Source organism: Lotus japonicus, chromosome 6 (assembly GCF_012489685.1).
Source record: "Lotus japonicus ecotype B-129 chromosome 6, LjGifu_v1.2".
Lineage (NCBI taxonomy): Eukaryota > Viridiplantae > Streptophyta > Magnoliopsida > Fabales > Fabaceae > Lotus > Lotus japonicus.
Window position 1 is genome coordinate 49,206,218 of NC_080046.1, and position 11,855 is coordinate 49,218,072.

Below are 11,855 nucleotides of genomic sequence, written 5' to 3' on the forward strand. Positions count from 1 at the left end.
TTAGTATACTACTAAAATTAATATTTTTACATTTATTAACTAATATTATTATAAATTATATATAATATAAATATTGAAATAATTGAATTTGGAGTTAAGGTATTAAACACGAATATAAATTGTTATTTTATCCTATTAGGATACTTCTATCCTAACTCCCATTTCAAGATAACTTTTCCGCATGATAGACATGATATGATAAGGGATAATATTGCGTTATTTTATCATGCTGACCGAACAAATAACAGATCAACACATGATATGATTACACTATCATATTTTATATGTTTATCCTGTTTATCAAACGGGCCCATGAAGGATTTCGACCATTTGTTACAGCGCTAACCTTCTTCTAGGGTCGTTGGGCTGCAAACTAAACACACTATAAATTTAAGTCATAATATTTGGGTGAGACAATAATACAGAAAAAATGATAAAATAGTAAAATACTTGACATGAAAAAAGTGAGATTATTTATTAAGAAAAAGAGCATTGTATATAATTTTATGAACATGCTGCAAAGGAGTTGATCAAGTTTCACATTTCAGTCACACTCACTGCTCACATTGTTACTCAAAAACCCTAAAATTGAAGAACTCATTCAGAAAATGAAGACTATTCCTCTGATTCTCATCGGTTGTGGAGGTGTTGGTTGTCACCTTCTCCAACACATTGTCTCATGCCGCTCTCTTCACTCTACTCAGGTAACATCCCTTTCAATTCACAGTTATAGATTCTTCTGTTTCAGATTCTACTTCAATTTCCCTTTTTCTGCTTCCCATCGTCACTTGCATCAAAATCCTTCCTTTATTTTGAAAATGAAAACTTTATGATGGATATTGACAACCCATTTGTCCAATTAACATTATTTTTCTTCTGGGTGTTGTTCTTTTGGGTTTTATTTTCTACCTTAAATTCATGTTGCTATTGATTGATGGAAAATGTGTTCAAAAAATTTTGACAGCTTAGTTGATTGGTGTTTTTTATTTATTTATTTGTGTATTTTTGGTGGCAGGGTCTCTGCTTGAGAGTTGTGGGAGTTGCTGATAGTAAATCTCTGGTGGTTGTGGAGGATTTGTTGAATAAGGGGTTGGATGACAGCTTCTTGCTAGAACTTTGCCAGGTCAAGCGCGGTGGAGAATCGCTATCAAAACTTAGTCATTTTGGTATATATCCATGCTTACATTGTCTTGGTGGTGATATGAATATTTGTATGCTTTTTATGCTTACTTTTTTGTTGTTATTTAAAGGAGAATGCCGGGTATTTGTGCATCCGGAATCACAAGGAAAGATTTTAGAGATTGCATCTCAACTAGGTAAAAGGACAGGTATGATGAAATTTTATTATGTCACACTTTACCTGCTTACTGTGAGTGATTTCAAAGAATATCCAAAATAAGAATACATTTTCATGCATCCAATCACTAAGACGGATGCTACCCTGAATCTTTTTTGTTTTGTAGGTTTGGTCTTAGTAGATTGCTCTGCTAGCTCTGACACTATTGCGGTGTTAAAACAAGGGGTTGATATGGGTTGTTGTGTTGTTATGGCAAATAAGAAGCCACTTACATCTACAATGGTAAGATTTATGTGTTCAATAATAATTATTAAAATGGAAAGTAGGAGATACATAATCTTACATTTTAGAAGCTTTGAGAAATTTGATACATAAAATGGTCATGTGATTTGATTGTGGCGATGTCAATTATAGTTTGACAATAAATCAAAAGGAAGTATGAAATATCACATGTTAAAAAGTTTAGGTTACCTATGATTATTCTGTCATGTTAAACCTATGGTTTTAGTCTATCCCCTTCACTTTGTTTGTTTGTTCAATACTTGTGCTTGGCTCATCTTAATAATAACTCTTATATGGAACAGGAGGATTTTGAAAAACTTTTCACGCATCCGCGTCGTATCCGGCATGAGTCAACTGTAAGTGATGTTATTTCTTGTCTCAACTAGAGCATCACTGTATCAGCATGTTATAGCAAATTGCAATGCAGTGTATGTAAACAGTATGGATTTGCAACTAAGTTGAATAAATATAAGCTGGAAGGTCTTTGATTAGTTATGCTTCTGTCTTTAGCTCTAATCTCACAGTAACCAAGGTTGAGCCTGTACAAGTTCTAGATGTCTTGTATGGATGCATAATGTGCGAGCAGTTGCTTTGCTAATATTCTTTAAGAAACTTTTACCTTAATAAACAAGGAAAATGAAATCTAAAGGAAAATTTGAAGCTATGTGGTCTTGTGTGCAAACAGTATTCAACTCCTCTAGAATATGAGGTTTTTGCATGACTTATCATTGTGATTCTGATTATGAATATATAAATATATGGGAAATTCGAAATTCATATCTGAAGAAAAAAGGACCTAATGTATGAATTTTCATTTAACTTTCAACGTAAGAAACTTAGAATTATATGATCTTATTTTCTTTCTTTTTAGTGTTTTAGGATGTATATTCTAATTTTATTATGTTCTTCTTAAAAACAAAAACGTGTTTCTATAAATTTATATGGCTGTAATGCATCTTCTTAAGTCATTGTACATGCTTGTTTCTGCAACCTGTTGGTCTGATTACTCTGTTTTCGAGTTTTGGAAGAAGTTGTTTATGATGGTAGTTTTTTTATTGCTTGCTACTGGACTCTGGACTGCAGTAATTTCTGATGAGCAACCTGTAGATTTTTATTATAAGCTGTTCAAAAACTATTGTTCCAAATTGTATATAGTCTCCTTAGACCGCCTAATTGGTTTTGAAATGACAAAATTATTGGAATTAATGACTTTCTATCAAGGGAATATTTGGTGTCTTTGGAACTAATATTCAAAGAGGATATGAAGAAATGGACATTGAACAGTTAGAAGCAAAATCATGACACCATCATTCTTGTGAATTGTAAATGGGATTAAGATATTCTGTTAATGGAAAAACTTACTCTCTTAGTTTCTGGCACTCTTTTTTGTTAAAGAATGATGTATGTGTGCTTATATAAACTATTCCTCAGAATCAGGCAATTGTATACTTGCTTGTTATGTAATTAAGTTCATGAACCCATCGTGATGTTGAAATGTGTTTTGAATGGACCTTGTTTATTTGTTAGATTCCCAAGGAATCGGTCTGGAATTCAGATAGGAAAATGTGCATATCAAATTCTTGTATGACATCATGGGAATATTGAAATATCAATGGATCAAGGAGACATGTCTGATCTGGTTGTAATGTTTTTAAAGGTAGGTGCTGGTCTTCCTGCGATAGCATCCGTAAATCGCATAATCTCTTCTGGTGATCCTGTTCATCGCATTATTGGGAGTTTGAGTGGTATAATCTCCTTTTCTTCTCTGTATGATTAATTTTTTTAGATACTATTATTTGGTACTTGATCACAGCATTTTTAGTAGGGAGTTTGTATGCAAGGTATTTGTATTGATGTTTTATGCTGCATACTCTTACTAGGGACTTTGGGATACGTAATGAGTGAAGTTGAAGATGGAAAGCCACTGAGCCAAGTTGTTAGAGCTGCTAAAAGTCTGGGGTACACTGAACCGGGTTAGTGACGGCTGCATTTGAATTTGCATTATTGATATATGAAGCCTATTGATCTGTATGATTACTATGGGGAAACTTGACATTTAAGTGTACTTTTTTAGTTTTTCCATTCCAGTATCACATGTAAATATCTGTTCTGTGGAGCTACGATAATTCTAAGCATTAGTTCTTAGAAGAATTGTTCTCTCATTGGAACAAACTTACGTGCCCTTCAATAAGCTCCATTCACACCATATCAGGAGTCAGGACACCATATCAATCTAGATTTTATTTAGAGTGTTCATCCATACCTAAATCCTGTATTTTTAAGTGAGCAAGATATATTTTTCCTTTAAACTCTTTCTCCTTGAACAAGCTATTAACATCATGAAATTGATACTTAGGTGTGCTATTGAACTGATTAATCTTGTATTTACTAATTGCCTCTTAGGCACTGTTTGCTAATTGTTATACCAATAGTTTGTGAAAATTTACCTTTATGCATGTGGATTAAATATAGTTTACCTTTAACCATGTGGGTTACTTATACATGCTATCATATTGCAGATCCACGTGATGACCTTGGTGGGATGGATGTCGCAAGAAAGGTTCAATGTGGTTTGTTTTTCTTCTGTGATGTATAATTTTGTAGCTGTTTCTGCTCTATCTAAAAAGCTAAAAAGCTCAGAATATCTTGCAATCAACAGAAAAATGTTTTTCTGGCCTGATGGGGCTTTAACAAGTTTACACACTATACATTTCTGAAACATTAACTTGAATGATGGCCATGTGTTATGATGAGTATCAATTTACTCCTGTAGACAGAAATCTGTTTAGTCGACCCATGTTAGCAAAATCCATGCGTGTCCATATGGTGAGTTTGGTTGTGAAGAAGGTCTCTTGCTACTGAAAGAAGTTATAGCACATAGACTGTGTGTGGCTAGCCATGTATGAGTTTCATTTCTGAAGTTGTTATGATTTGAGTTTATCGACATTTAAGCTGACCATATTTGGTCCTAGAACCTTCAACACTATTTGGAATGAAGTTAGCTGTGCATTATCATGAATAGTAACTTAAAATGTGCTGATACTAACTTTCTGCTTTTTGGGTCAATAATGAAACAGGCTTTAATTCTTGCTCGAATACTTGGTCGTCAGATTAGTTTGGATAACATTCAGGTTTTCACAGTTTTATCAATTCTAATTCCCGGTTCCCACCTTTTCTATATTTCCCTGTGGTATGTTAATAATTTCGTATGCATTTCACAGATTGAGAGCTTGTATCCCAAAGAAATGGGCCCTGATGTAATGACTGTTGAAGACTTCCTGGGCCATGGACTCTTGTTGCTTGATAAAGATATTCAAGAGAGAGTTGAGAAGGCAGCTTCAAATGGAAATGTGCTGCGCTATGTCTGTGTGATTGAGGGCCCAAGGTATCTTCTTTTCCCTCCTTTTTTTTGTGTTCAATCAAGCATTGGTGTTACACCTTTTCAAACATGGTTTTCTCCTCTTCCATTTTCAGTTCAATCTTTTTGTATATGATTTTGTAATGTTTTCAAATTTAAAATTGTTGTTCAATCAAGCAATGGTGTTACACATTTTCAAACATGGTTTTCTCCTCTTTCATTTTCAGTTCAATCTTGTTGTATATAATTTTGTAATGTTCTAAAATTTAAAATTGTTGTGCGACTTTGCCATGGCGAGAGCTTTATAGAACTGCATTGCTCTTTTTAGCATGCAATAGTGTGACTCCTTTTACACTAATTGTAAATGTTTTCCTCTACAAAGGTGTGAAGTTGGTGTTCAAGAGCTTCCAAAGAATTCTCCCCTCGGAAGACTAAGGGGAAGTGATAATGTGGTAAGCTTCTTTATTTTCTTTCCATCGTCATTCATTGTGTATTTTTTATTAGGATTATTTTCCATTTTAGAGGCATGGGTACAATCTGCTTCCATCCTGTGTTTCTTAAGCATTTGCTCTATTGGAAACGTTCTGCTCTCCTAAGCAGTAACTTAAAAAACTTGATCATTTTGTATGTTGATGCAAATGGCAGTTGGAAATATACACTCGATGCTATAGTGATCAACCGCTGGTTATTCAAGGTGCTGGAGCTGGAAATGACACTACTGCAGCTGGTGTCCTTGCTGATATTGTGGATGTTCAGGATTTATTTCCATGAGTGGAAAGTTTCTGTCTTGAATTTAAAGAATGTGGTACAGTTGCTACACACCCTGGAATCTTGCTGATAATATATTCTTGGTCCTCATGCATGGTACCCATTTTTAATTTGATATCTATATGGCTGTCAATTTAATCCTATGGGTATGATTTTAAATTTTAACTTTAATTAGTGTTATACTGCCACGATTTTGAATTTATTGATGATCAGTAAATGATAGTTTGGTTATGCAGCCTGCATATTTTTCAAGTGGATAGTGGAGCTTAGCTGCTGGCTTCAGAGGGATGTTGAATATTACTAGATTACTTTAGACACATCATTTCCACCTCAAAGATATTATAGTGTCTGTTATGTGGGAAATGTATTTCTGTATTTTGTTAGGTTCGTACAAAAAATAAAAGAATCATGAGGGATTGATTGAATTTAATAAAAGAACTATTTCTGGATGAAATATAGATGGTGTTTAAGTGAATCATGATGTTCTATCAGTTCCTATTACTTATCATCCTTATGCCAGTTATCGAAGCATTTACATTTACAATGAACAAACTAATAATTTTATGAATTCATACAAGAAACAAAGCATTTACATTTAAGATGCTTACATGTCAGTTTTTTTAATGACTCAAAATCTAACCATCCAACTAATATGCCAGTAATCCAAGTTTTAGCACCTTATGCTAAGAAACCAAACCAGTAAAGCAACAGCAGATACCCTCCCTAGTAGTGCTCAACTTGGTTTTCCATGCTGGATTTGCTGAAGAACAGCAGCCAACTGTAATGTTGCTTGCAAGCTACTACTATCTGTGTACTGCTGATTTCCATTAACCTCTCTTTGCGGTTCTCACTCTACCTACATGGTATTTTTCAACTGATTTGATACTGTGGGACTAACTCATTAACTCATTTACGCAACTCGATCAATGTCATTAAGGTTTTCTTATATGACTCACATGTGTTTCCGATGTGCTAAGTTTAGGTGGGACTGAGTTGTCTAAATTGGTAGACCTCACGCGCCAAATGAGATGAAAAACACTAGGTAGAAAGAATCACTCATCATTTGATGAGCTCTATAAGCAAAATTTAATGGCAAAGACTAAAACATATAATAGTCAATAGTGTATATTTTCAAGGATTTAAAACTAGGATATTTTTTAGGGACTAAAACCAACATTTGCCAAATTTCAAGTGACTAAATGTATATTTAAGTCTTTTTTTTGTCAAAGGCTCAAATTTAATTTCAAGCATATTTGGGACAAAGCTCAACAACAAACTTACAAGATTGTTCTATTACCATTAAAAAAAAAGATAGTTCTATCACACTTAAGCTCATGACTCCTTTGTACACCTAAACACAATTAGTTAAAGGAGATTAAATAAAAACTACTTGCAAGCCCACAAGCACCGAGCCCATCACCAACGAGCCCAAAAACTCAGCCCAAGGAAAGTAGTTCACACAAACCTAACTTTTGGGAACTGAGGCGCTGAAGCGACGACGAAGGCAAAGACACCGAAGGTGGAACGACATCGGCTCCACCGCTCAACACATAACATGATCTCTTGTAGAGGTGGAAATAGGCCGGGCCGAGCTAGGCTTTGCGTGGCCCAAGCCTGGCCTGCATTCTCTTTTTGTGGCCTAAGCCTACTTAAAAGCCTACTTAACAGAAAATTTCATCAAAAGAAGGCTATTAGGCCAGCGGACTAATAGGCTAGCAGGCTAATAAGCCTTTTATATATCATTTCATTTTCTTTTCAAATAAATAAACTTGTATATCATTGTATTTCAAAGAACAAAACCTCAATTATTTAAAACAAACACAACAAAAATTAAATTGTATATAATTATATTATATTTATGTATATTCTTAATAAAAATAATAGATAAGTAGGCCGGCCTATCAGGCCAAATAGGCTTTTGTAATTGTTTAGGCCTTGCCTTTTTAGTTAAACAAGCCTTTTAAAAAACCTGAGCCTGACCTTTTTAATAAACAAGCCAGGCCGGGCCGAGCCTCAAACAAGCCGAGCCATAGGCCTCTGACGAGCCGCCTGGCCTATTTCCACCCCTAATCTCTTGCAACCAAAGCGAAATTTTGATATGAAATCTTATATGTCGCTTCTTCAAAAACCTTGCCAGCTCTGTCATCTGCGTCTCTGCTACAAGGTCACCAAGCGATGCACATCACCTCAGAACAAGCAAAAGACCAGATCTGGAAGAAAAGAGTGATGGACCATGAAGGTATCGCTGAAGACAATGGTAACCACGACTGGTGGTTGGTGGTCGGAGGTGAAGGTCAAGGGTGTGAGGAGGCCGTATAGCATAACCATTAGCAAACAATGAAAAAAGATGGGAAGAGGAGAAGGTTGTGATAGAGGCGGAGGAGGTTGCAAGCGATATTAGGACGGTGGCGGCACGGTGGAGATGGCATGGCGGCGTCACGGTGGGCGAATGAAAAACAGTTGTGCCCACATCAATGGGGAAAACCAAATTGAAAAGAAAAGAAAAACCTACTTATTGGGTAACAAATCCACCTAATGTTGCTTTAAAAAAAATCCACCTAATATGGAAGAGAACCCACCTAATGTAGGAGCATACTACGTACCTAGAGCATGAGATCAGATGCCTCCATGGCAAAAGAGGAGGAACCTGGGGGGGGGGGGGGCGTCTCGTTGTTGTTGGTTGGGCTTCAAACCCAAATATACATTCTATACATGAAGATATATAATGGTACATCATTCTTTTAGTAGTGGCCTAAAAATAATAGGAAATGAAAAGTATAATACATGCATTAAAAGAACGTAAAGCATTTTACTATAAGGCTTAAATATATGTTTTTTGTCCTTATAATATACCATATTTTCATTTTTAGCCCTTTTAAAAAATTATGTTTTTCATCCTCAACATATCAAATGTTGTTTTTAGTCTTTGATGTCAAGTTATTCATCCAATATTGACAGAAGCAGTTCCAAGAACCCCTTCCATCTTCCTTGTTAAACCTATCAAACATTGGTGTAGCAGAATCATCATTGTCTTCATCACATGCATCACTAAGAAGTTCTTCAGTTTGATAGTCATCATCGGTGGCGTCTCTGGTGTAAGTACGGATTGGGTCTTGCACCATACAAGAGGGGAAGTTACTTACTATTACAGATTTGTATATCTGCTGTAAAAAAAAATTAAAACTAAAATAAAAAAGAAGGTTACAAAAACACCTTTTAATATTTACCATTCTCTCCCCCTCCATGACACTGAACCTCTCTTCCCCACCATGGCGTTGCCTATTAGAAATTGGGAGGCCTATACTCAACCACAAAAGCTAGCTCTAGAGTTGAGGTTTGCACAACCCTTATAAACACTTGATTGGCCTTATATCTAGCCAATGTGGGACTTCTAACACACCCCCTCACGTCCAGGATTGAACAGACTGGAACGTGGGAACAACAACGGGTGGCCCAAATATGGGAGGTCTCCACACAACAAATGGATCTAGGATAGGATCTGATACCATATTAGAAATTGGGAGCTAGCTTTTGTGGTTGAGTATAAGCCTCCCAATTTCTAATATGGTATCAGAGCCTATCCTAGATCTAGTTGTTGTTTGTTGTGGAGACCTCCCATTATTGGGCCACCCGTTGTTGTTGATCCCACGTTCCAGGTTGTTCAGTCCTGGACGTGAGGGGGTGTGTTAGAAGTCCCACATTGGCTAGAGATAGAGCATAGATAGCCTTTATAAGGGTAGTGCAAACCTCAACTCTTGAGCTAGCTTTTGTGGTTGAGTATTTAGAAATTGGGAGGCCTATACTCAACCACAAAAGCTAGCTCAAGAGTTGAGGTTTGCACAACCCTTATAAACACTTGATTGGCCTTATATCTAGCCAATGTGGGACTTCTAACATTGCCGCCGCAATCCTTCTGCCGGAATCCTACTGCCGCCGCACCGTCGCACCCCAATCAGCAGAGGATCTCTTCCACGCGGTGGAAAGATCAAATCTTTGATGAAATCTGCTACATCTTCATTGTAAAAAAACAGTCCCTTCTCTCCCTCCCTCCACCACCGATGCTACCACACCATAGCCATGAAATCACCATTTTTCTTCCATAATCTTACTACTTCCTTAAGCTATCTCAACTTCTTGATCGTACATGCAAGGAATTTAAAAGATAAAGTTTTCATTTTTGATAAGCACAAAGAAGTTGCAGATGTGTAAGAATGTCTTCTTGAATTAGAGAAAGTTATGATTTTTACTTGGAGCCAGTTTTGATCGTACATTAAGAATGTCAAAGAAAGGGTGAGGAGGGAATGATGACGCAGATCTGGAAACCAAGAAGGGAGAACTTGGAGGAAGAGGTGCTGATCTGATGAATGAACACTGGTGAGCAACTATGAGATCTGGGTTTGCTTCTCCCTTCTACATGCTTTTCGTTCCTCCCTGATGAATGAATGAACATTAACAATGTCAGAGCAGACGTAGAAGAAGAAACTCGCTTATGGGTATTGTTTTCCATTTCTGGATTTTGGCCTCTTGAACTTTCAGATCCAATGATGTAATATACAACTCAATATTCTATTGTCCTTTCGTTTAATGAATATGATTGTGTTGATGGATACGCGATAATGGTATATGTTTATGGATTTAGAATTTCACTTGTATGGATTCCAAAAATTTCATGGCTTGAGTGTGATAATTGGTCTCCATTGATTGTCTTTCAGATCCAATGACACGTAGATCTTTAGTGTTTAGAAGCAGTGTTATTAAACTCGGCTCGAACTGGCCGGTTCGACCGGTTGAACCGTGAACCGGACCCCTGATCGGTTCGAGCCGAGCAACGGATCGGACATGCAATTGACTCGCCGTGAACCGGATTGAACCGGCCGGGTCGGTATAAAAACCGGTGACCCGGAGCTGCGGTTGGACCATTTTTTTTTAAACATTCAAGAAATCATACAGAAGTAGAATCAATGCCATGTTCCTATCAAATAATTAGATGAATACAAATGGAGGACAAGTAAAACAGCTCGATCTGGACTTGAAGAGGAGTGGCGGCGGCGGCGGCGCGGTTCTAGGAGAGAGAGGAGAGACGGCGGCAACGTTATGGCTTCAGATCGGTGGTGATGGTGCGATTTGGGGGAGAGAGAGGGAGGTGATGGTAGTTGGTTTAGGTTGGAGGCGTGTTTGGACAGAGAGAAGGTGGTGGTCGTGGTGTTTTGGACGAGTGGAACCTGTGATGGTGTGATTCAGAGGAAGGAAGGGTGTTTGGTGGTGGAAACAGCCATGAGAGAGGGAGAGGGCGACGGCTGAGTGGTTTGGAGGAGAGGTGTGTGCTAGGGTTTTGGTGATGGAGGAGAGAGCTGCAACAAAGGCCAAGTTGTAAATTCAATTTTTTTAATTCCCTAGACACAACATAATTAAACATTGGGCATTATGCCTTCAATTTCCGATATGCGGTGTTTCTTTCATTGGGCCAGCCCACTACTTTGGGTTAATGTCCATTTAATATTATGTTTTCTGGAACAGACCATTTTGTCCATAAAATAGGATTTTTATATTAAGTGCATGAAATGATAGGCTTAAAACTAGTTTTTAAATTTTATTGTGGTAAAACATGTCTTGTTGCTTTTGTGTGTATGGTATTTGTGACACTTTGTTATGATATTGTGAATTTTTGAATTATTTTTTATTGTCAACCGAGTCAAACGGTTCAACCAGTGACTCAGTGGTTGAACCATTGACTCATTGACCCAGTACCTCGACCGAGTCGATCACCGGTCCGAGTCTGATAACACTCTTTAGAAGTTCATGCTTCAGTAGTTTTAAACAAAGGCCTTTAATACTAGGAGTAGTTTTAAACAAAGGCCTTTAATACTAGGAGTAAAGAGGGGTTTATTGTCATTGACAAATTAAAAATTTAAAAATTTAAATAATGGAATAAAAGCTCAAACCGGTAACTGGTTTCGCATCTCACCGACATAGGCTCATCTAACGGCTCATACTTGTGTTGCACCTGTGCAATACCAAAGACATATTGCATATTAGACAGCGCCGTCATCATCAATTTCATGCACTAAGCAAAACTTTGACAACTTAAAATGATTAAATTAGTTTGAATTTTTTTTCCATAAACTCACAAACCAATATACTAACGTGAAC

The 11,855-nt window shown here is 36.8% G+C and overlaps 1 protein-coding gene across 5 annotated transcripts; it reads left to right on the plus strand.

The window, feature by feature from the left end:
• The first annotated feature begins 512 nt into the window (after positions 1 to 512).
• On the plus strand, positions 513 to 6,190 carry LOC130721866 (uncharacterized). 5 transcript variants are annotated; one of them, XR_009013676.1, is made up of 13 exons: positions 513 to 704; positions 1,016 to 1,166; positions 1,251 to 1,328; positions 1,464 to 1,579; positions 1,882 to 1,935; positions 3,237 to 3,324; positions 3,460 to 3,552; positions 4,099 to 4,139; positions 4,657 to 4,710; positions 4,801 to 4,964; positions 5,320 to 5,389; positions 5,583 to 5,851; positions 5,942 to 6,190. XR_009013676.1 is itself a non-coding variant. In XM_057572450.1 (13 exons), exons 1-12 carry the CDS (start codon positions 609 to 611, stop codon positions 5,706 to 5,708), a joined length of 1,131 nt encoding a protein of 376 aa, XP_057428433.1. In that variant the 5' UTR covers positions 513 to 608; the 3' UTR covers positions 5,709 to 5,742; positions 5,929 to 6,189. The 5 variants fall into 5 exon arrangements, 2 of the variants coding, with proteins under 2 accessions (XP_057428433.1, XP_057428432.1); XR_009013674.1 differs by having other exon boundaries at positions 5,583 to 5,801; positions 5,929 to 6,189; XR_009013675.1 differs by having other exon boundaries at positions 5,583 to 5,801; positions 5,942 to 6,189.
• Positions 6,191 to 11,855: the final 5,665 nt, after the last annotated feature.